Genomic DNA, 25,405 nt, shown 5'->3' with positions numbered 1-25,405 from the left:
GGTCACTGATGTGAGGCCTTTAAGGTCTGAGAAGATTCACGCCTCTCAAGATGGGCTTGTCCAATGAGAAAGGCCGGAATCCCAAGTGGGAGTTTTGAGATACTGGGGAGTTTTTATGACCCTTTGTGTGAGGGCATGGTAATTTGCAAATGGAACTTGAATCGAAATTACTAAAGATTCTCAGGACACTAATATATTGCCTATGTACCAACATATAATATACATGCTCGTTTAGATCATCAGAAGGCGAATTCATCGATACTAAACATGGTCGGATTACATATAGGCAAGATGACAGGAACGAGTGGTTCCATCATAAGCCTGCATAAAACAGTATAAAATATCAAAGACAACATACACAATGACCTGAAGGATATGTGTGTTCATTCACAGAAAGGTTTTTCTATGAATTAATTAGAGAAGAGTCCATTTCTACCGTGCATTGTGTCTCTCCCTATGAAAAAGGTAGTGATTTTCTCTACTTCGCATTCCTTTGGGCAATAAGCCCAGTGATATCAGCGTTGGTTGCCATGGAATGAGAGGCCTGTTCTACCCTCCTGAGTTGTTACGCATTTCGGGGGAAGGGTCCATAGGTCCTCATATGGCTTGTTAACTGAGGGGTGTTACAGAGTATTTGTTAAATTTAGCTAACAAAATATATATTGTGTGTTTGATTGGTCCAAATGCTACAGGTTGATGGGGATCAGCTGAGAGTCAGCTGATGCGAGCTTGACTAACGTGACCTGCCAGAACTAACGCTACACTTGATATTTAAAAATCCTTTACCCTTATCTAGTAACTCAGAAACAAGTGGAAAAGTGCTACAAATTCATTGTTTAAAAATAGTGGGAACCCTGAAAAACATTCAGCTCTTTACAGAAACAAAGAATGTCTGGCCTTCAAATGTTGTTGTGGACAATTGTGTTGAGAAATTGTGAATTTTAGCATGCAAAGTGCATTCAATACAAACTTATAACAGCCTTATTTGCTTAATTCCTTTAGAGAATTATGTGTAGCACAAATGGCAAAGTGTGAATGTGGCACTCTAAGTAAGTGCAATTCATTCTTGGTGAATTTCCCTTGTGTGTCATTTCTTTATTCAGCATGCATTTGTGGCATTTGAAAGTTTGATTGCATTGGCTTACTTGAGTGACAACTCAAAATGGCATGTATCATCCATTGAGGCACTAAAATACAGTGTCATATAGAGTTCATGGAGCTGAATTGCATACAGTTGATGATTATTGCATGTGAATTATTGTGTCAGTGTTGTGTATGTACTCACTGGCAGAAAGGCAGTAACTGCAGTAAAGTCTCCTTTGTGGGCTGGGCAGTGAATTCAGGCAGTGTCTGGATCAGTTTATTCATCACCATACGCAGGTATGACTGCAGCTGTTTCCTCCTCTCCTCTACAAACTTGGCATCCTACAAATTGATACAAATACATAGTTCAAATGTCTTAAAGGGATATTTCAGCTAGAAATGAAAATTGCCATTCCCCTTATGTCATTCTAACCCTTGTGAAAAACATTAACATTATTAATGAAATACAAAAGCCGCTCAAGTATATCCAGAGTGCACTTCCATGACACTGTTTCCTAACAACCTTAAAAGTTTTAAAGTACATTTTATATCATTGTTTTAATAATATTTTGGCATGATTTTAAAAAGTACTGTGCACTTATTCTGATGTGGCGAGTAACATCATTAAGTAACAGAATTATAAAATTGCATATAAAGATACCTAAAAGTTAAATTAACCACATTTAATTACAATTTAAACAATGATACTTTTTTTTCATTGTATATCCCAGTAATTAAGTGTCCAAAAACATTACATTCAGTTGGCTCAAGTATAAAGTATATTATTTCCATTTTTCAAAGTATGCCAAAGTGAACTTCTTGAAGGATGTTCCTGCAGCTCTTTTCCATACTGTAAACTGACAGAAAAAAACAATAATGTTCTACATCATTGATGTCAAACCTGGTGCAACATCTGGAAATGCCATACTTTAACAAACAAACGTGATTGAGATTTGAGAGCTTTGGTGGAAGAGATCCTTATGAGAAATTATTGACTTAAATATGGGTCTTCAGTAAAGTAAATTCAAAGTATTCATCACATAATGCCATTTATTGTATGACTCCAAAAGATTTAGAATAGTGCACAAATGTTGTATAAAGCCACTTTTAGAGTACCTTTATGGTGCTTTTAGTTATTTTCAGAGCTTGACCGCCCTTGGTCACAATATATATATATATATATATATATATATATATCTCACAGAAGTGAGTACACCCCTCACATTTTTGTAAATATTTTATTATATCTGTAGATTCTACAGTGTATAATACTTCAGCTTCATTCATCGCACCAAAAGATAAACTGCAGTGCTTTACAACTATAAGACAGGAAGAGCTAAATAAACTTATCACTACATCTAAACCAACAACATGCCTGTTAGATCCTGTACCCACTAAATTACTAAAAGAGTTATTACCTGTATCAGAAGAACCGCTTCTCAATATTATTAACTTGTCGTTGTCTTTAGGTTACGTCCCAAAACCATACAAGCTGGTGGTTAAGCCTCTTATTAAGAAACCACAACTAGATCATAGTGAACTGGCAAATTACAGACCCATCTCAAATCTTCCTTTTATGTCTAAAAATTTAGAAAAAGTTGTGTCTGCTCAATTGTGCTCCTTCCTGCAAAAAAATTATCTCTATGAAGATAATCTTTCAGTCAGGTTTCAGGCCCCACCATAGCACAGAAACGGCACTTGTTAAAATGACAAATTACTTGCTTCTTGCGTCAGACCAGGGCTGCATCTCATTGCTAGTTTTACTTGATCTAAGTGCTGCGTTCGACACTATAGATCATGACATACTCATAGATCGATTACAAAACTATACAGGTATTCAAGGGCAGGCTTTAAGATGGTTTAGATCCTACCTGTCCGATCACTACCATTTTGTTCATTTAAAAGGGGAGTCATCTCAATTATCACCAGTAAAAATATGGAGTGCCACAAGGATCTGTCCTAGGTCCTCTGCTATTTTTGAACTCTCTCATACTGGTCACTGGAAGTTCAACATAGCACCTCATGGCAAAGAATTCTCTGAGGATCTGAAAAAAAGAATTGCATAAAGATGGCTTAGGCTATAAGAAGATTGCCAAGACCCTGAAACTGAGCTGCAGCATGGTGGCCAAGACCATACAACGGTTTAACAGGACAGGTTCCACTCAGAACAGGCCTCGCCATGGTCGACCAAAGAAGTTGAGTGCACGTGCTCAGTGTCATATCCAGAAGTTGTGTTTGGGAAATAGACGTATGAGTGCTGCCAGCATTGCTGCAGAGGTTGAAGGGGGGGGGGGGTCAGCCTGTCAGTGCTCAGACCATACGACGCACACTGCATCAAATTGGTCTGCATGGCTATCTATCTATCTATCTATAGTGTATAAAAATCAGTGTTGGGGAGTAACTAGTTACATGTAACGACGTTACGCAATTTAATTACAAAATATATGTAACTGTAATCAGTTACAGTTACTAACAAAAAATGTGTAATTAAATTACAGTTACTTATGAAAATGTTAATGATTACAAACAAGGTTACATTTGAATATTTACACACATCCACATACAGATTTAATTGATTTCTTTCCCAAATTGCACTGACTACTCGAAAATATGCGACATATACGGCCCTATGATTTCAGCGATGCGGAAAACATGGACTGGTTCGTAGAATCCAGTCATAAAAATAAAAATGGAATTCCTATAATGCGGAATGTCACAGAATATGCCACATTTTGGATGAATAAATCAAAAGTAGGTCAGTACACTTGAATCAAAACGCAATATGGACTAGAGTCTGTGACTATTAAGCCGCAAAAAGACAATACATTTATCCTGCAAGTTCTGCATGTTTCCGGCGCGGACTGGCCATCAGGAGAACCGGGACAATTCCCGGTGGCCTGGCAGCCGATTTGGCCTGCTTTTTAAAATATTATTATTATTAGCTAAATAGGTCAGTACACTTGAATCAAAACGCAATATGGACTAGAGTCTGTGACTATTAAGCCGCAAAAAGACAATACATTTATCCTGCAAGTTCTGCATGTTTGGACTGGCCATCAGGAGAACCGGGACAATTCCCGGTGGCCTGGCAGCCGATTTGGCCTGCTTTTTAAAATATTATTATTATTAGCTAAATAATTGCCTGCCGAATGTATTAAAGTGATGATTTCCGAATTCGCCATTCGATAATAAATCATGACTCGATTAGTCGCGACTCGCAATGCTAAGCTTCGGCTTGCGCGCTCTCCGCACCTCCGCCAAATGGTTTCGATCAGAGCGAGAGATTTGAGAATGGAGTGGAAGAGCCCAAGTGGAGCAGAGAAACAAAACTACTGATCAGGATTTCAAGTGAAGGTCAGTTTCATCTGTAAATAGGCCTATGCTATTGTAGATTTGCCTTTGTTTACTTAATCAGTGGCAGCCCATTGCTCATCAGTCATCACTCAAAATACTGTACTAGCCTAAAGGACATCATTGTTATCTATTGTAAAGTTACTATTAGTAATAAAAATAGTAGTAGTAATTTAGACAAATAATCATATCGTTTTATAATAGGTTTAGGTGGAGCTAGGGCAGACAACAACACAACCCTTACGAAAATTAACGATCAATTTTACTATAAATCCAAAGACAATTGTTGTTAAACCATGGTAACCACAAATTAACCATGGTTTTTGCCACACTAACCAACCATGGAATTTGTAGTAAAAATAAATACAAATGGTAATCCATTTGCAAAAAAATCTCCCAAAAAAACATGGTTACTGTACTTTAACTATGATAAAATCATGGTTGATTTTTGTAAGGGAAAATATCACATGTTTATTATTAGGACTTTTCTATAAAGATATTGTAATGATGTGGTCATTATTGTACTAATTTTGACATGTAGGCAATTTAGAAAGTATAGTTTTGTTAAATCTTGAGTATTAAAGGGGGGCTACTAAAAAGAACATTATGTTGTGTATTTGGTGTAATGCAATGTGTTTATGCGATTTAAGGTTAAAAAAACACATTATTTTCCACAAAGTATTGTTGCACCTCTATGCCCCGCCTTTCTGAAATGCATCGATTTTTACAAAGCTCATCGTTCTGAAAAGCGAGGCGTACGCTGATTGGCCAACTATCCAGTGCGTTGGCTGAATACCTCAAGCGTGTGACGGAAATGTAACCTTAACATACTGTGATGCCCTGTGTCCCGGCGCAACAAGACAAAAACAATAAAACCCATTAGAAAAGAGGCATTTGTTGCATCCAGTGGGGACATAATTACTGATTATAATTACTTATACTAATCAGTATTTGCGTATCGCGCTGCGTAAACATAAAACCATGTCTGGAGAAACGACAAACAACAAGTGCTTCTCTACACTGCTCAAAACTCGCGTTTGAATCGTCAGTAGCAAATTCTTTAACTATAAAAAACGTACTTACAGGCTGTGAGTCAGAAGCACCAGACTGGCCTTGCAAAGTCTCCACTTCATCCACAGTGAAAGCCGATCCGGCGATTCACAGCGCGAAGTTGATGTATTTCCTCAGCGACCAGCACGGATCAGCTCTAGGCATGACGAAGCGGATATCATCCTCTTTTGGAAGGCCAAACAAAGTAGTTTCGCTTTCACAATGAAACACACAGCGTCTCCACAACATGGCAGCGGCGGCAACAACAATACTACAGCGAGAATAAAAGTTACGCCTTCTTTCTTTGCGTGAAGATTTGGGTGGCGTTATGCAAATCTTCCCACATTGTGACGTAGACATGTGGGGGCGTGTTAGAACGAGCCGTTTTAGGTAGGCGTGGTTGACTCTTAACTTTTATAAAGAATATCTCCTTGGATTTGAGACTTTAGTCATTGCAACTTTACAGATCTTCTTTATGCACCAAGAGCTTGTAACACTCCAAAGAGAAAGGAAAAATTGAAATCGCATCATATGACCCCTTTAAAGTCATGTGAGAGACAGAGATATATGGGCAAAATAAAGAGACTGAAAAGTAAAATGGAAGTGAAGGTGCAGTTCAGGAGAAAACTATCGTCATATCATATACAAACAGACACCAATGTTTCAGGAGTTTAGTACAAAGAATAGGATACATGCTTATTAGATAACTGTATTTGGGTTAATGTATATGCTATTATTTTTTATTTTTTCCCAAAGCATTGTTAGATGCAGTGTTTCCTGTAGTTATGCGAAGACTTCGTTTCAAAAACAGTATCAGTAAATTATTTCTTATGATTTTAAATCTGCATTTAACCTCAGATCATTCTCAAAGTAAAAGGCGGTACTAAAGTCTGATTTATCATCTTAATTAAAGTGATGAAGGTTTTGAAAATCTGAAAGAAATCAGTGTTTAATACTACTGTAAGGTTAACCCTGCATGGTGTAAACGTTTGAAAATGATTAACAGTTTAAAACATTCATTAGAAATTTAGAAAAGTAATCAAAAAGTAATCAAATGTAATCCGTTAGATTACTTTAATAAAGTAATTGAAAAAGTTACACTACTATTACATTTTAAATAGGGTAACTTGTAATCTGTAACCTATTACATTTTCAAAGTAACCTTCCCAACACTGTTAAAAATAGAGTAGCATGAACATTCTGCTGAATTTCTCCTTTTGTGGTCCATATGAAGGTGAGAAGTTAACTATGATTATTTAGTTAATCCAAACAAAATCTCTCCAAAAACCTGTTTCATCAGGACTTGCTTTGAATTTAGAGCATCAAAACATCAGCATCAAGTCTGTATGCAGCATATTAAGCTGATGGATAACCAGATCAAAGTCAGCGCTGTAGCGGGGGTGACATCAAAAGCAAATGAGATAGAACAAGGGACAGCGGGAGAAAGACTGAAATGTTATTAATGTCCCCTTGATGGCTGATTAATTGGCCCTGATGCTCCAGTTCTTGCATCTGTACGCGTGTATGCATATGACATCTGTCAAGTCTCACGTGCTGAGGGGAAGTGGACTACTCTAAATGCTCTGGCGTCACCCACTTCATCAGAGGTCAACGGCTCAATCACCCAACAATAATAAAGACTGTTAGGAAATGTTTGTGTGCCATCTAAACCACTGTCACCCCGCATTACAGCATTAGTGTGTCATCGGGGCATGAAGTTCTAATAGTGATCTATCTCCAACAGGCATGAAAAGGCATAAAAGTTGATTATGATATGGGATATGTGGAGGAGATCACTGCTGTCAGATTAGCTTACCCATGAGGGCTGTGCCTGCCAGGGCTAATTTAATGCTCTGGCCCACGTCATCTCAGAACTCACTTTAAATGTTAGAACCATGAAACCAAGTACAAATATTTGCTCTTTGAGCACTTTACAACAATAACATCAAGTGATATTCACTATTAAGTATATTAGGGGGTCTTCAAACACCTTAATCGGGATGGAGACGAAGCATGGATTCCCTGTGTCATATAATAAGAAATTGAGATTTGCATTTTAAGCCTGACCTATAAAAACATAAATATAGTTATAAATAGGGGGGGAACGGTTTGCGAAAAAAAATCGAACTGTACGGTTTGCTATAAATAACACGTAAAACAAACAGGGCTCGGCTAATGTATGTTTCTGCTTATGGATGCGCATTCTGACTTCCCAATACATTACAACAACAGCGATGAAAGAAAAAAGTGGACAAACTATTCACTCTTGTTCAATGCAAATGCCGTATTCTGGAATATGAGCAGTCATTTATTCCATCATCATCTGGGTGCTGATAGTGCGCGCGCACAGGTGAGACCTGAACAGCACACGTTGATATCTGTGTTTAATCTAAACTCATTTATTAAGCCTTGCCAGTTTAAACATTTAAGAGCCAGAGGACGTGAGAAGATTTGTGCGTGCGCTCATCTGAAGCGCACAAACCCGCGCCTCAGAACACGTGCAAATATTAAGCTCTCTCTGAAGTATTGTGTTTAAATGGACAAATTCACACAAAAATTATGTAAAAATGCCCATCCTGGTAAGTATCCTATAGCAGACATAGCCGGCTGAACGTACTTAGTGTCTTAAAGTGATAGCACTTTCTTAATATTAATCAAACAGCAACAACAAAAGAATCACTCACTGCTCTTGATTGAATAGCTTTTGTAACTTTAATAAAGATGAATCTTTAATTTATACAGTCAAATATGCAATGCTGTTTTACATTTCATTACTTTATTCAATTTATGTACCTAAAAATTAATGTTAGACCTACCTAAAAAAAAAACTGAAAATCACTGTTTATTTTATTTGTATCTTTACTCTATTGTATTTATTTGTGCTGTTGCTTGTTGTTAGATAGATTATTCTTATTTTCTTTATTTTTATTTGACAGTATAGTTTTTCCCTAAACATAGCACATACCGAACCGTACCGAAACGGTGACTCTAAAACCGTGATACAAACCAAACCGTGAGTAAGTTGAACCATTCCACCCCTAGTGATAAATATATGTATTTGTATACATTGTTATGATGCTTACATTGCAATATCAATTTAAGGTTTATAAGATTTGTTTGTTTTTGAAAGATGCATCTTATGCTCAACAAGGATGCATTTATTTTATTAAAAATACAGTAAAAAGTTTGAATGTGAAATATTATTACTACTTAAAATAATGTATGTAATTATAATTTATTCCTGCAATGACAAAGGTGAATATTCATCAGTCATTACTCCAGTCTTCAAAGTCACATGATCCTTTAGAAATCATTTTAATATGCTGAGAAGTGTATCGCTTAATTAATGCAGAAAACTACATCTAATAGGATAAACTGGCTCAAATATGATATGATAGAAATATTGATATGACAAAGAAAAGAAACCCAAAGCCTTTGGTATTCTTAGTAAAAGGCTTATTTCTAACACTTTACTAGTTTGAGGATGTATTATTCTACTAATTGGATTCTATCAGGATAACAAGATACTAAAACACCTTTTCACTGAGGGACCATTAAGGGCCAAACACCTTGATAAACAAGCCAAGCACACGCGCACAAAGCATTATGGCAAGTGCATCTAAAAACTGATGTTTTAAGCTGTTTATGCGTGCAGCTTGAGTAGGTCCTTCAGTCAATCTGTTAACACAAACACCCACCTGCAATTCACACAAACAACTCGTGACAAAACCAACAAAGCACTTCGCGATCTCTTAAGACAACCAGAGTGTTTCTCTGCAAATTATTCTCTCAGGCTTCTGTCTTTGGGCCAGTTTTGTTTCTTTCCTTAAACGACAGGCTCCTCTCCAAATTCCTCAAAGCACAGTTCTGCTGATCATCTGTGTCTGACAGCGACAGGCAGTGAGACAGAGAAAATCACTGCCAGACGCTGCCATTATAGCCAATAAAGACTTGCTGGAGTGCTTCTCCATCTTCACAGGCTATTGTCTGGACCAGGAGATGGCTTTAGCCAGCCGGTGCTGCACAGGGAGTTGTGTTTGTGTTCGCTTTAGTCCAAACATGTGCAGCATGTATGGACACGTGTGCAGATTTGAATGAAGGAGACACGTCGTCAAAATGACAACGTGTGCGGGTGATTCAAGCTAGTACAGTAAAGCACAGCACAAGCCATCACACTCTCCCTGAGAATTAAACAGTTAGGACTGAAAGAGGTGATTTATCACGCTGACCGTCCCACAGAAGGTTGCTGTAAAAGTGGTTGTATGTTGCTTTTCGAATGGGGAAATAACCTCATTCATCCTATAAAAAAAAAAAATCTGATGGTACATATTTACTCTAGTTTATCTCCGCTCTGCCTGCAACTGTTTGACAAATTGGATTTACTGTACAAAACCACATCGAGCTAATCAATCATTCTGGGCATATCTGCAGTAACTAATCAGGTGTGATGTGAGACGCTATTTACAATTATGCATTTGCCTAAAGGTTTTATCCAAAATGAATTCCAGAGGATTTAGGATATAATCCTGTGAATCAAACTTTTGATGCAGTCATTGCAAAAGTCATGTTACAAAACCAGGGTAGTGAAAAATGTAGAATTGTAGAATGTAGAATATGAACTGAATTGGCCAGAGGATAAGTGATCCTCGACTGAGGCTAGTTTCTCCCAAGGTTTTTTTTTCTCCGTTTCTATCACCGGATGAAATTTGGATTCCTTGTGACTGTTTCTTTTGGCTTGCTTAGTTAGACTTTAATATTTATTTAATATTCAGTAATATTACCGATTTACTGCACTAGCACTACTGAATGAGAGCAAAATTAAACTGAATTGAGCAGAATACTGACAGCATTGTCTACTGTAGAGCTCCTTTATGGCTCAAATTTGTTCACAACTGACAATATTTGCAACATCAACTCTGTTATGGAATCGAACTGAATAATGAATAGTTTGAGTTAAATAATGACACAACTGTATACAATTGAGCTGCGATTCCCTGAATTAAACTTATTTAAACTTTACACAATTATTGAACTGATCTAAACCAACACTAAACTGGCTGGAGTTGAATAATGACACTATTGTCTTGTTAGAGCTACTTTACAGCAGAACATGTATTTGCCTCATTTTGTATTTTGCATCACTGACTATGTTACTTTCCTGTTTAATACTGTTAAGTTGCTTTGAAATAATCTCTATTGTATAAAGTGCTACAAAAATAAAGATGACTTGACACCGTGCAAGAAGATGAATTGGAATTGAATGAATTGGAATTTACACCGATTTAACAATGTTCTCTCACCCTAGAACACAAAAGAGAATTTATTAAAGGGAAAATTAGACAATGGAACACACTTATTATTGTGCTTTATCTGAGGAGACAATTGAATAATCAGTACTTGTATGGCTGAAAAAGCAGAAAAAGTCTGAAGAGATAAAAAAAACGTGTGTAAACATTTGTTAGTTATGAACAGATTTGATTCAGCTCAGTACAGGATACAGAAGGTGAGAAGATCTGATTATGGAGAAAATCCTGTGTAGTGATGCCCAAGTTGCCTCTTTTCTGTTGGATGGTTAAGGGAATTATTATGTAGACCGATCGCAGAGACAATCATGCTGATCACCGTCTTTTTATTATTCACTGTTTTTAAACCTTTCAAACTTATTTTCGAAAGCCTTCAAACAAGGCTTTGCGAAGCCAATATTCAAATTCTGTCTATATTCAACATGTGTCCTTGAAGCTTTCTTACATTCACATTCAAATTGCAATTCTGCATTTTGTTTGCTACCTCACTCAAGACATTTTCAAAGCAATTCCAAATCACGCACAATCTCTTAATACAGTATTATGAAACAACAAGCAATTTGTCTAACTGCATTGAACATCGAACTCTTCACAGCTGGCTATTAAAATTTCTTTTTTATTGTTGATTATCCTATCAGACTTGTTTAGGACATGGTCCAACAGTATAAAGTGATTCACAATTGCAGCATCACACACTGACACTTTTTTATTAAGAACGTTTTCATAAGAACCAAGCAAGTCATGAGAGATCATATGTGTTTTCTCTGCACATGTTCGGTGCAAGAAAAAACTGGCACACGCATCAGGCATGTTGCATATGCATACAAAATCCAGGAGTCATAATTTATTCACTTTGACTAGTGAAAGTAGAAATGGCAAACACTGCATTAATGAGAACAGGGCAGATCCTCCTGGGGCTGTCATCTTTAATGCAAAGATAATGTGGAGTTCAATTAAAGCTGCGCCCAAGAAGCCAGAAGAGACAACAGACTGTCTTCTATTTCTGCGCCTCCCTCAACCTTTTGTTTAAGCCAAATGGTGGGAAATCAATAATGTATGATGCAGGTAGCCAGTACCATAATGGCCATGTGTTATGAACCATAAAGAACTTTCCAGACTCTTGCACTCAAGAAAATATGGATACTAATGTCTCAAACCAGGTGTTGGGAAAGGCCAATGATGAGAACAAATGGGTCAGTAAATGTACGAGAACCTGCAGAGAGTCAGTGAATAATTCAGCACACAGCAGAAGGTGGGTCAGAAGAGAAAGTCTCAACCTCCACTCAAAATCTTGTGCTAGAAAGAGCCAAATGATTAAATGAGTAGTTCACCCAAAAATAAAATGCAATCCAACCAATGTTCATTTTTTGCCCTCACGTTGTTTCAAACAAAAATACAGTCATTTTTCTTATATATATATATATATATCTGAAAATAATTACAAATTATAATGTATTTATTTGAATAATATAACATAATATTAGGGCTGTCAAACAATAAAAAATTGTAATCTAATAATTACATGATGGGCAGATTAATTAATTAATCACAAATTAATGACACATCAGTTTTGGCTAAGAAATTACCCTCCAAAAGATAACAAAGTCATTATTGTGTTAAATGAAAAAAGCATTGAAGAGACATCACAAAAATATTTTTTGAAAGAAATATCTTCATTCTACAGTACATAAATAATGATAATGATTTTTTTTGGCAGATTCTGCAGGGATGTAATTTTTTACCACAACTGTAATGAACATGCATGATAATGCACTGAATTGTTTTTCTTTAAATTATCGATATGTTTTCTGTCATGTAGTATGTGTCAAGTTTACAGATGCAGAAAAGTGCCAGATGTTAAAAATGTGTTGTCATCAAAATTACTTTTCAAAAAAATAAATTAACTTGACCAAGCAAAATTACTTTAAAGGGGTCATATGATGTTGCTAAAAAAAGTACATTATTTTGTGTATTTGGTGTAATGAAATGTGTTTATGCGGTTTCAGGTTAAAAAACACATTATTTTCCACATACTGTACATTATTGTTTCTCCTCTATGCCCCGCCTTTCTGAAACGCGTAGATTTTTACAAAGCCCATCGTTCTGAAAAGCAAGGTGTGCTGTGATTGGCCAGCTATCCAGTGCATTGTGATTGGCCGAATACCTCAAGCGTGTGACGGAAATGTTACGCCCCTACCATACTGTGATGCCCTGTCCAGCCGGAGCGATGAAACAAAAACATTAAAACACATTATAAATGAGGCATTTGTTGCTTCCAGTAGGGACATAATTACGGATTATAATGACTTATACTGTCTTTTTATGCGTTGCGTTGCATCGCGCCGCGTAAACATAAAACCCTGTCTGCATTTGTGATCGGAGAAATGACAAACAACAAGCGCTACTCTACACTGCTCAAAACTCGCTTTGAATCATCAGTGGCAAATCCTTTAAATATGAAAACATACTTACAGCCTATGAGTCAGAACAGCCGGCATTGTAGTCTACTCTCCCAGGATCAGGAAACAGTCCTCCATAAAATGCGCTGCACACATCTGAATATTTGGGTTGAAGTGTTCTGGAACAGTGTTGTAAATACAACTTTACCACTGATTTCTAGTCGTGTCCTCTTTTGGAAGGCCAAACAAAGTACTTTCGCTTTTGCAATGAAACACATAGCTTCTTCACAACATGGCGGCGGGCGGTGGCAGCAACAATAATGTTACGCCTTCTTTCTTTGCGTGAACATTTGGGTGGCGTTATGCAAATCTTCCCACATCGTGACATAGACATGAGGGGGCGTGTTTAAACGAGGCGTTTTAGGAGGGCGTGGACGAGTCTTAACTTTTATAAAGAAAATCTATTTGAGTTTGAGACTTTAGTCTTTGCAACTTTAGGGATCTTATCTATTCACGAACAGCTTGTAACACTCCAAAGAGAAAGAAAAACTTGAAATCGCATCATATGACCCCTTTAAATAATCCCCTGCCTAGAATCACCACTGAACATCACATTTTCAATCATGCAGATATTCGCAAAAAAATGGCACTCTTTCTTATGCATGTTATTTCTAAACTATATCATATACATAATTATAAGACAAAAGCCCACAGGCTTTTTAGCTGAATAGTTTTTGCATCCTGGGAAGAATGTATATTAGGACGCGGGCTGTGCAACATCTAAGCACTCCCTCAAAGTTCCTCTGAATCTCTGCTCTCATTCTGGCCTGTGGCTATTTAGTACAGTATCATCTCTCTCTACATCTGTGCAACCCAGCTGCAGTGAAGATCACACTGTATGCACCAAAGCGTGAAAAAACATGAACATTTGCTCATTTTAATCATAGTAAATGTGGGTCACAGGGATGGTCAAAGGTCTGTAATTGTTCCCCCTGGAGACAAGAGATGTGATGAACAATATGAGCAAAATGTGAGTGCACAGATAATCTAGATAAAGGTTATTCATTCATAATGTGACGTTAGCAAGGTCCTCTAAGAAACAGTGCAACTAGAGTTCCCAGCTTTGCCCTTATTTATACTCATTATTCTAATCAGATTTATATTCATAACCAATGTTAGAGTCATTCTTCGACCACATTTACATACACATTTTCAGATTAAAATCCATATTCTCATTAAACCTTTAAACTGAAAAGAGGTTTACATGTTCACTTGTGTATAGCTATTTTACATTCCTGCATGCATGGAAAACATTGTATTTTGAGTAAACTAAGACATGCACTCTTTTCATGCTATTCTCTTCTACATCTCTAACCACTTATTATTTCACATTTGAATAATTGAATCAAACAAATCATTTACATTCATATCCACAATAGCATAAACTGAATTTTTTTTTGTTTGTTTTTGAAAGAATGTCATTACTGTCACTTTTGATCGATCCTCGAAGAAAACAAAAGTATTACACTGTACCGTAAAAGTACTGTACTGTACATTCTGAGACTCTGACATGACGCATAATAAGAATATAACTAATTTTGTATTCACTTTAGAATATTACTGTGCATGTCAAATGTGGTCTCCTTTTTTTCATTCATTCCATCAGTTCAGCTCAATTATTCGCTCTCGCACCACTAGAAAATAAAGTCTGTGCAGCTTTTTTTGTACTTGTGTCTGTATATGAAAATTTAGTCCGTTTCTGCATTGATAAAATGCGATCTGCTTGCTTGTAAGTTTGGGGTGGTAAGGTGTAGTAGTAACATAATTAAGCAGCGAAGTTAAAGATCATAGATTTGAATTCTGTAAGCAGCAATCATTGATCTAATGCCATTGTGCCCTTGAGCAAAGCACTTAAAGGAGTCATATGATGCGATTTCAAGTTTTCCTTTCTCTTTGGAGTGTTACAAGCTGATTGTGCATAGATAAGATCCCTGAAGTTGCAAAGACTAAAGTCTCAAAACCAAAGAGATATTCTTTATCAAAGTTAAGACTCTGCCACGCCCCCCTAAAATGGCTCGTTCTAACACGCCCCCGCATATCTACCTCACTATGTGGAAATATTTGCATAATGCCACCCAAATGTTCACGCAAAGAAAGAAGGCGTGGTTTCAGTAACCGCAGTTGAAGCAGCCATGTCAGGGAGACGCTTCTAGGCGAAAGCAAAAGCACTTTATTTGGCCTTCCGAAAGTAGATGCATTTAGGAATCTTTAAATTACTTACAACAGAACAGCAATGCATTTTATGGACGACCGTTTCATGAACCTAGGGATGCTGTCCCTGTGACAAGTGTACTGTAATAACTGTACCTTTAGATTAAAACAACAGCTTAATAACTACTATTGTTGTGCACCTCCGCCACTTTCTGACAAGGAGTTTTTAAACGGCAGTGAGTCATAATAACAGAATAAATAAATGGTTCAATTAAACAGTCTCTTGTGCTGTGTTTTTATTACACAGACTTGGGTTTAACGTGTGACAAGGAAGTATATTATGCTAAAAAACGTCAATATACTATAAAACACCCAGGTAAAAGTGATACATTGATACACTTATCAGTATGCATATGTAGGTAAAGCTAGCAGGTATTGACACTGGCATTGTCTTGTTTTGCTGTGAGGCTATCAGCTGAGAGCAGGGACAGCGAGGACGTGCCTAGGGAGGATGTGCACATTATTGCTGTACTGACACCCTCTAAACAGCCAATCCCCGGACAGACTCACTAAATCCCTCCATCAGCCTCTCAACCTATGAGTGGATGAAATAAACCTACTGCACAAGAAGCACACAAAACAACACAGTCACCTGGATGAAGAGCGCAATCTTGAACCAAACACAAATGCACAGATAGATACAAGAATACTAAAACTCTGTAGTGATGGTCATAGACAAAGCTTATATTATTGTATTTCTAATATATTAAGAATATTTTAATTCAATAAAGTTGAATATTTGATTAAAAATGAAAACAACAACAAAGGCCGCAGCAACCATGAAGAAGGTGAACAAAAGACAAAAATGAAGACGAAGACAACACTTTATATTATCATTATTATATCAGTAAATATGAAGCAAGAAAAGAATATTACACATGAAAAATCAATCATCATCATCATATTACTTTTGTTATATATTAAATTGATATTATTATTATTATTCAATTTATACTTTACCTTATATTAATTTATATAAAAAAAAATTAAAATTAATAATAATAATTTTACAATATTAAATTTAATGGGCTAATAGTGGTCAAATTATTCATATTTATAGGATATTATTATAAGATATAATAGGATATTAATATAGAATTATTAATATTATTAATTATGAATATTCAAATTATTTTCTTAAAATCAGGCTATATTTCACCTTAACAACACATAAAATCTCAGGACTGTACATAACTTCTCAAATATTTTCCTCTGTAAAATAGAACATTCATAATTCTTTCTATTTTCTCTATATTTTGTACATAACTTCTCAAAACATTTGCACATTCATAATTCTGTCTATTTTCTCTATATTTTGTATTACCATATAGCTATTATTTTTTAATTCATTGTCAGTTCTCTTTATTATTAGAGTTATATTTCATTCTATAACCTTAATTTATATGTTTTATAATTTATATTTCATTCTATTACCTTAATTTATATGTTTTATAATTTATATTTCATTCTATTACCTTAATTTATATGTATGTCTGCACTAGGTCTGTACTTTCTCCACTGGAAGCTCCTGTCAACCAAGATGAATTCCTTGTGTGTGCAAACACACTTGGCAATAAAGCTGATTCTGACAGAAATGCATCTTGAGGTCTAGAAGTGATTGTTACAGCAAAAAAAGTGCTCAAATTGTGGATTATGATAGGGCAATATATTAGGGATGTAATGATATTATCAATATCGCGATAGCAAAACTGTCTCAGCATTATCGTGGTCACATGACGATATGAAACGATGGGTGTTCCGGGCAAAAATTTTTGTTTTTAAAATATATTTGTTTTAAGCCTTAAGCTTTGCACAGTATCTGTCAAACGAACTAAAACCGAAAGCACAATATGGCTTAATCCCTTCATCAAGTCTTTTTACTGCGTGTTTCAAAGCGAAGCACACACATTGCATAACTTTACTGCAGTCCAAATTCAAAATCTCTCTTTGAAGTGTAGAAATTAGGAAAGTAGTATTGTAATTTCCCTACTGTAGTGTAAAGCAAAAATAATATACCTATATGAAATATTCATTTTCATTTATTTTACAGTGCAATTGTTTTACAATATATGGCTACTACGGTCTTTGTTGTTATTATTATTGTATTCTAATTCGTTAGGCATCCTAAAACACCAGTGTGAATGTAGTTTAGACTGAGACAGTATATCACAAATAAAAAGAGGGTTGAGTCCCCTTTAAATTTCAGATACAGGGTCAATTAACTTTTTTCTGACTTAAGTTTTCTTGATTAAGAACATGGGCTGGAGCTTTTAATTTTGAACTCTCAAAGAGCATTAAATAAAATAATTTAACTTTAAAACGTACAAAAAAAATTTCCCATTCTTGATTTCGTCTTTTTTTCTTTTTAAATATCGCAATAAATATCGCATTGTGGACTTCACAACGCAATATTATCATATCATGAGATTTTGATATTGTTACATCCCTAATACATATATATATATATATATATATACACACACAGTGGTGTGAAAAGGTTTTTGCCCCCTTCCTGTTTTTTTTATTTTTTGCATATTTGTCACACTTAAAAGATTCAGATCATCAAACAAATTTTTATATTACACAAAGATAATGCAAGTAAATACAAAATGCAGTTTGTAAATGATGATTTCATTAGGGAAAAAAGCTTTTCAAACCTACGTGGCCCTACGTGAAAAATTAATTGCCCCCTCCTGTTACATCATGAAAGAACTGCAATTAACCACATTATTTTAGAAAGCTGAGTTAAATTTCACTAGCCACACCCAGGCCTGATTACTGCCAGACCTGTTGAATCAAGAAATCACTTAAATAGAACCTGTCTGACAAAGTGAAGCATGTGTGAATTTGTCCATTTAAACAATACTTCAGAGAGAGCTTAATATTTGCGCGCATTCTAAGGCACGGGTTTGCGCGTTTCGGATGAGCTCACGCACAAATCTTCTCTCAGCGCGTGCGAGCTCACGTCCTCTGGCTTTAAATGTTTAAAGCTTAAATGAGTTTAGCTTAAACACAGATATCAACGTGTGCTGTTCAGGTCTCACCTGTGCGCGCGCTATCAGCACCCGGGTGATGACGGAATAAATGCTCATATTCCAGCATACGGCATTCGCATTGAACAAGAGTGAATGGTTTGTCCACGTTTTTTTTTTTTTTTTTCCATCGCTGTTGTTGTAATGTATTGGGAAGCCAGAATGCGTATCCATCAACAGAAACATATATTAGCCGAACCCTGTTTGTTTTACGTGTTATTTATATAAAACCATATTACAGATGTGTTGTCAGATTTAAGTTGAACCGCGGTCCTAGCGCGTGCCGAACAGTGTGTGGAGAACCGAACGGTTCAATTTTTTCCAAGGTTCCAATTCCATGGTTTTCTGTATCAGGAGATAATTAAAAAAATTATCTGGTCCTTGGAAAGTCTTAAAATTTGGAAATAAGTCTCAGATGAACAATATGACATGACATATCACACCGTGTCATTATTTGATTAACAAAAATAAAGCCAAGAAGGAAAAGCCATGTGTGACAAAGTTAGGACAACCTATGATTCAATTGCCTGTAGATCCACTTTTAACAGCAATAACTTGAAGTAATCATTTTCTGTATGAGTTTTTCAGTCTCTCACATCGTTCTGGAAGAATTTTGGCCCACTCTTCTTTACAACGTTGCTCCAGTTTATTGACGTTTGTGGGCATTTGTTTATACACAGCTCTCACCACATGATTTCAGTCAGGATGAGCTCTGGACTATGACTGGGCTATTGCAGAACCTTGATTCTTTTCTTTTCAGCCGTTCTGTTGTAGATTTGCTGGTGTGCTTGTGATCATTATCCTGTTGCATCACCCAATCTTGGCCAAGCTTTATCTGTTGGACGGATGTCCTCACATATGACTCTAGAATACTTTGGTATACAGAGGAGTTCATGGTCGACTCAATGACAACATTTACATGGACATCTGTAATCTAATTATTTACCTTATTCTAAATAAGCCAATATTATTATTATGGTGTTTACATGAGTTGCTTTTAGAATATTCCTTTCATGTTCCCGTTTTACATGTTATAGTACATAGTTCGATTAATGGCACACGTCATTGCATCCCCACGTGATGCCATCCGACGTCCCCTCCGGAATTTTACGTATAAAAATATAGCTCGTCGTCGTGATGATGCCATGTACAGTTTTGGGTTTTTTGCACGGAATTGGGTTGATTTTAAACTGTTGCGGCAGGTTAATTTTCTCCCCTGGGTTAAAGGTTTGAAATATTGTATAAATCACATTTGACTGAAATGCTTGTATTGAAACATTTTGCATTCTACCTATGATAAAACTGTGGTAGATGTTAAGTTTTGTGAAGGACGGCCACTGGTAGGAAGCATTTTAGCTGGGTTTATGATTAATATGCATAACGGTGGCAGTAAAATAGTTATTTTAGGTATGGAAATTACATATTTTGAGTTTTGATATTTGGGATATGGTTATTGCGCTACTAAGGGGGCTAATTTAACCCCCTCAAACCCAACAATAGCCCAACCATCAACAACCCCATCCCCGTCTGCATCCTGCCCCCACTGTCCTCTTTTTTGAAAACTAAAATATGGTCACCCTAGTATAACAGGCACCTTCCGAGTAGATACCTGCACAATCGCGGGACCCAACACAACAGGGTGCGGCGCGGGACAACTCTTGATGGGCGAGTGCGGGTGTGGGCGGGACTCCTGTGTGTGCGGGATGCGGGAGAATAAAATGATTCGCGGGACTCCCGCAAATTAGAAATTATTTAAACATAAAATGTCTAAAACATATAAATTGTTATTTATGTGCTGCACAAAAACAAAAAGAACAACTAATAACATTAAAATGATTAACGGGCAAGCTAGGCAGAGTTTCTAAATATAACACGTGTTTAAAGGGTTGCGCAATGTAGCCAATCACAGACTCAGCTGTTGATTTCTGGAACGCATTGGCCAACCAGAGGTGATTAAGTTAGAATCCACTCACCGCAGTGCTGAAATTGCGTGCTCACGATTTGTCTCATTTTAACACACGAAGTGTAGACATTGTGAAAGATTCATTGTGCATGTGTTCATTGTGTTATAACAGAGCTTTATGAGATCGCGATGAACTGAGATGTCAGCTTTTAGTGATAATAAAGGAAGGAATTCTGCCATGCCAAACCATGCACGCAGCAGCCCATGCTTGCTTTTCTTTTTAACAGTGGTTTGTGAATGTTGATGCTTAGCCTAAATAACAAATATTTTATCGGGAGCATTTATGCTGGGATGTTGTGGATCTTAGGAGATGTTACAGCACCATTTAATGTACATTTCTTTGATGTGCAGAAAAAAATCTATATAGATTACTTTTATGCGGGCTTTTGCGGGCGGGAGCGGGAGCGGGACAAAACATGAATGTCGCGGGCGGGAGCGGCACCAGATAAGATATTTTTCTGCGGGAGCGAGTGGGCGCGGGATAGAATCTTAACCGTGCCCGAGCGCGTTTGACCCCCAAAGCCGGTTCATTTGACTAGTGTGATCGCCTCGTGCTGCGCCTGGGCGCGGTTCATTTAGCCATCCCTGGCTCGGTTGAAAGAGGTGGGCCAGAGCGTGGTTCAGTTGGGCTCAGGCGCGGTACACATGTAGTGTCGGAGTGCTGAACTTCTGATACGTGCAGCATGATTGAGTGAACATTTCTGAGCGTCAAAAGTGATAGATCTATAAAGCAATATATTGTGAGAGGGCCGTGTATTACCGCGTCCCAGACGACTCGAAATAATAAACCACAAAGTTAACAAAACGATGCACTCCACTGTGCTGAGCGAGAGCGCTTCTCTGCTGTCTTCACGTGCGGAAACTTCCTATTTCCCACTTATGAAGTCGTGAGCGCTTCATGTGAGCACTGCTGCAGTTTTAAGGCCTTTCCACACTGAGCGCGAAAAAGCGAAACGAATATCAGACGCAATGACACGCTGGAATAAAACAATAGATTTCTATGGATGCTTCCACATAGACCACGAAAATTCGCGCACCGAAAATACAAATGTTTTTTTTTTCGAACCAGTCCGACGAATCTTTTCAGTTTCGCAAAGCGAAAACATGGGCCGTCCAATAAGATTTGAGCTAGGATCACATGACAGGAGCAACTGCTGTTGCACAAAAAGGCAATAGTGGTGGCGCTATTTCGAAAACCAGTCAGTGGCTGCGTAGAAGAAGGATCCGGATACTGAAATGGTCAGCCTGCAGTCCAGATCTTTCACCCATAGAAAACATTTGGCGCATCATAAAGAGGAAGATGAAGAAGACAAAGAAGACCTAAGACAGTTGAGCAACTAGAAGCCTGTATTAGACAAGAATGGGACAACATTCCTATTCCTAAACTTGAGCAACTTGTCTCCTCAGTCCCCAGACGTTTGCAGACTGTTATAAAAAGAAGAGGGGATGCCACACAGTGGTAAACATGGCCTTGTCCCAACTTTTTTGAGATGTGTTGATGCCATGAAATTTAAAATCAACTTATTTTTCCCTTAAAATGATACATTTTCTCAGTTTAAACATTTGATATGTCATCTATGTTGCATTCTGAAATTTGAAACTTCCACATCATTGCATTCTGTTTTTATTCACAATTTGTACAGTGTCCCAACTTTTTTGGAATCGGGTTTGTACATTCATAATTACATAAATTTTCAAGTGTAGCTTGATGCTAACTGTACTTCTAATTATATTTTAGGATGTAGCCTATTCTTGTAAGCATTATAGATAGTTTGTTTCTGGTGTAGAACCTTGTTTATCTTAATTCAATGTTGTATATTGAGCAGCAGATGATGTTAAATCCATATACAAGATGCATATCTGAGGAAAAATGCATTGTTGGTCGGCGCCACCTAGCGTGCAGGCGTGAATTAGCAAAAGGCGAACAATCGTTTCGCGTTTGGTGTGAAAGCACCGTTCGTCTGCGATTCGCCCTCTCTTTTTCGCATCGTGCTCAGTGTGGAAAGGCCTTTAGGCCCACCCCAAATGCTCTCATTGGGTGAGACGTGTGATGACACCCATCCCAAGCTAGTACTGATCAACATCCCACCCCTCCTGTGACCCATGGTTTGTCTGTATGTGTTTTCAGAGCCAGTGAGCAATGGACTTTCATAATAAAAATATAAAATAAAATAATTGTCATGTCAATCAATTAATGCACTAACGCGATAATAACACGTTAACTTGCCCAACCCTGATATATATACAGTATATTAGGGGTGGAATGGTACACAGATGTCACGGTTCGGTACGTACCTCGGTTCGGGGGTCACGTTTCGATATGATTTTGGTACAACGGGGGAAAAAAACAAATCTACTATGCTCGGTTTCGTTTAATTTATTTTGAAACAGACAGTAGTACAAATTAGTTTTTTCCACCTAGATGTGAAAATACTAAATATGATTACATTGTTATATATATAAAATCTGCAGTACATATATACATACAAGGAATAAATTCTTGAAATATATTTGATTTAGTTTACAGATAAACGAGAAAAAAACAGTGCGACACGTAACGTAGCCTATATACGCTGAGTTTGTTCATTTTTGTGACAGACTTAATTTGTTCACAGAAAGGAAACTCAAATGGCAGAAAGCGACATCCTATTTGTTTTCTTTATTTTACAAAAGCACAATGTTTTGTTTTCATTGTGAGTGTACACAAATAAAAGCAGACCTTTATTTAGTGATGCATTATTAATAAGACAATAAGTGTTTAAAGTTGATTCTGCTGGTATAAGGAAACCATTGAAGTGATTGCGCCGGCGCACGCACACACACACACACGCACGCACGCACACTCACACACACACACACACACACAAAACACATCAGTTCCAGCATTGCAAACATAACAGCGCAGTTATTTTATCAAAATAAAATACAGTGAAACAGTGAAATGCAACTGAAACACAACGCCTATAATTTACATAATAAATAATAGTTTAGCATTCAGATACGTTACATCGCAAATATGGAAATATTATGGAATATTTGGATTTGTGCCAAATGAGAGAGGTAGGATAAACGAGCACAAAGCTCCATTTCGCAAACAGTTAAGTGCAGCCGGCGCACGCACACACACACACACGCACGCACACTCACACACACACACACACACACAAAACACATCAGTTCCAGCATTGCTAACATAACAGCGCAGTTACTTTATCAAAATAAAATACAGTGAACCAAACATCAGCGCGCCCGCCTTTGTGTCACCGTTGGAACGCGACTGAAGTACAAAGCCTATAATTTACATAATAAATAATAGTTTAGCTTTCAGATACATTACAGTTACATCGCAAATATGGAAATATTATGGAATATTTGGATTTGTGCCAAATGAGAGAGGTAGGATAAACGAGCACAAAGCTCCATTTCGCAAACAGTTAAGTGCACAAGCCTTTAAAGTATACTCCTTCGCCAGTCTGTGAGAGACGCATTCAGAATCAGCACATGGTCACTGTCTAGTGGGCTTTGTTTTCAAGTGCGCAACTCATGGCATACGCTGGCGGCCAGTTATCAAACAGCGTTGCATTACTGCAGGCTACCCCTTCTGGATTGGGGATGAATTGCCTGTATTCGTTGTAAGGCGTCATGCACCGAACCGAGATGCCAGTACCGTGACGGTTCGGTACGAATACATGTATCGTTCCACCCCTAATATATATATATATATATATATACACGCACACACACTGTAAAAAATCCAATTAACAAAATGTTGGAAAGGCAAAAATATTTAAGTTGAGAAAATTCTATTGCTTGGGCTTAGTTGAGAGGACATATTATATTAAGTCTACACAAATATATTTGAAAAACATTGAATGAGCAGTTATTTTAAAATCCAATCAACAATTAGCTATGCTAATGTTGACTAAACTAATAAAAATTAATCCAGCCAACACTGAGATCATTCTGCACGAGTCTGAGTGACTTTGCGGGAGAAACAGCGCCATCTTGTCAAGTTCACGAGTCAGGTAAGTGCCACTAAATAAATCTTATTTTTAGACTAAATTTATCAACAAAAACATACAGCATATCCGATGTTTTTGAGTGGATATTTAGCAGTGTTTTATAAGTCGTGTGTCCGAAGAAAAATTTATATTTAGGCTATGTTAAATGTATGTCAAGTTCACGCGTCAGGTAACTTAAGTAGAACTGAATTTGTACTTAGATTGAATTGATCAATACTTGTATATTAAAAAAGGTGTGAACGTATTATTTAAAACGTATGTATTTATACACAAACGTACAACATATAAAAACATCAAATAAGCGTTGTATGAATATGTCTGAGGGAAATTAGCTGTTTAAGTGAAGGGAACGTGGGCTTTCTTCTCGTTTAATCCATAAAAGACAATGTCATAAACTGTTACTATAATGAATTTTAGGTTTAATTTTTGCGTGTTGTATGATATTTTTGTGTTTCTGTGACATTAAAAGATATGAAGAGATCGCACAGTCTCTCTCTTTTATAAGCCAATGCTTACTACGATGAAATGTGTAATGTAAACCACAGTAATACGCTTATTTGAAGTTAACATGGCCATGTTGACTGGGTTTTTGCGTGTGCAAACTTTTGCAATTGTCCCGTGAAGTTAAAAGTCGACATTAAACGTGACTAACAACCAGGATCTTTTCAAACGGGGCAGATTACACGGCGTTTCTGGTCACGTGAAGGCGCTTCGGAGAGGAGTTTGTCATTCCGAATGAGAATAAACAACTGAATCCTTTCACAAGGCTGTTATCAAAGCAGACTGCGTCTCCGTCAGTTCCCTAGGTAGTGAATCCCTAGATCGTGCACACGAGTCCCTGCACTGTTAAAGAGACCATGGCTTAGTAAACATTGGGACAATTGATCAATCAATTTGTAAAACGTCACCACTGGTATTTATCAACAACAGG

General features: G+C 37.0%; 1 protein-coding gene across 1 annotated transcript in view; it reads right to left on the bottom strand.

The window, feature by feature from the left end:
• Positions 1–25,405, bottom strand: part of snx29 (sorting nexin 29) — a 227,934-nt gene that overhangs the window by 36,520 nt on the left and 166,009 nt on the right. Inside the window, exon 20 of the mRNA XM_016270687.1 lies at positions 1,286–1,425. Coding sequence (XP_016126173.1) covers positions 1,286–1,425 — 140 coding nt within the window. The remainder of the gene's footprint in view (positions 1–1,285; positions 1,426–25,405) is intronic.

This window comes from Sinocyclocheilus grahami, unplaced genomic scaffold (assembly GCF_001515645.1).
Source record: "Sinocyclocheilus grahami isolate Dianchi unplaced genomic scaffold, SAMN03320097.WGS_v1.1 scaffold57.1, whole genome shotgun sequence".
In the NCBI taxonomy this organism is placed as follows: domain Eukaryota; kingdom Metazoa; phylum Chordata; class Actinopteri; order Cypriniformes; family Cyprinidae; genus Sinocyclocheilus; species Sinocyclocheilus grahami.
The sequence above is the reverse complement of the archived record's forward strand: the minus strand, read 5'-3'. Positions and strand labels throughout refer to the sequence as shown.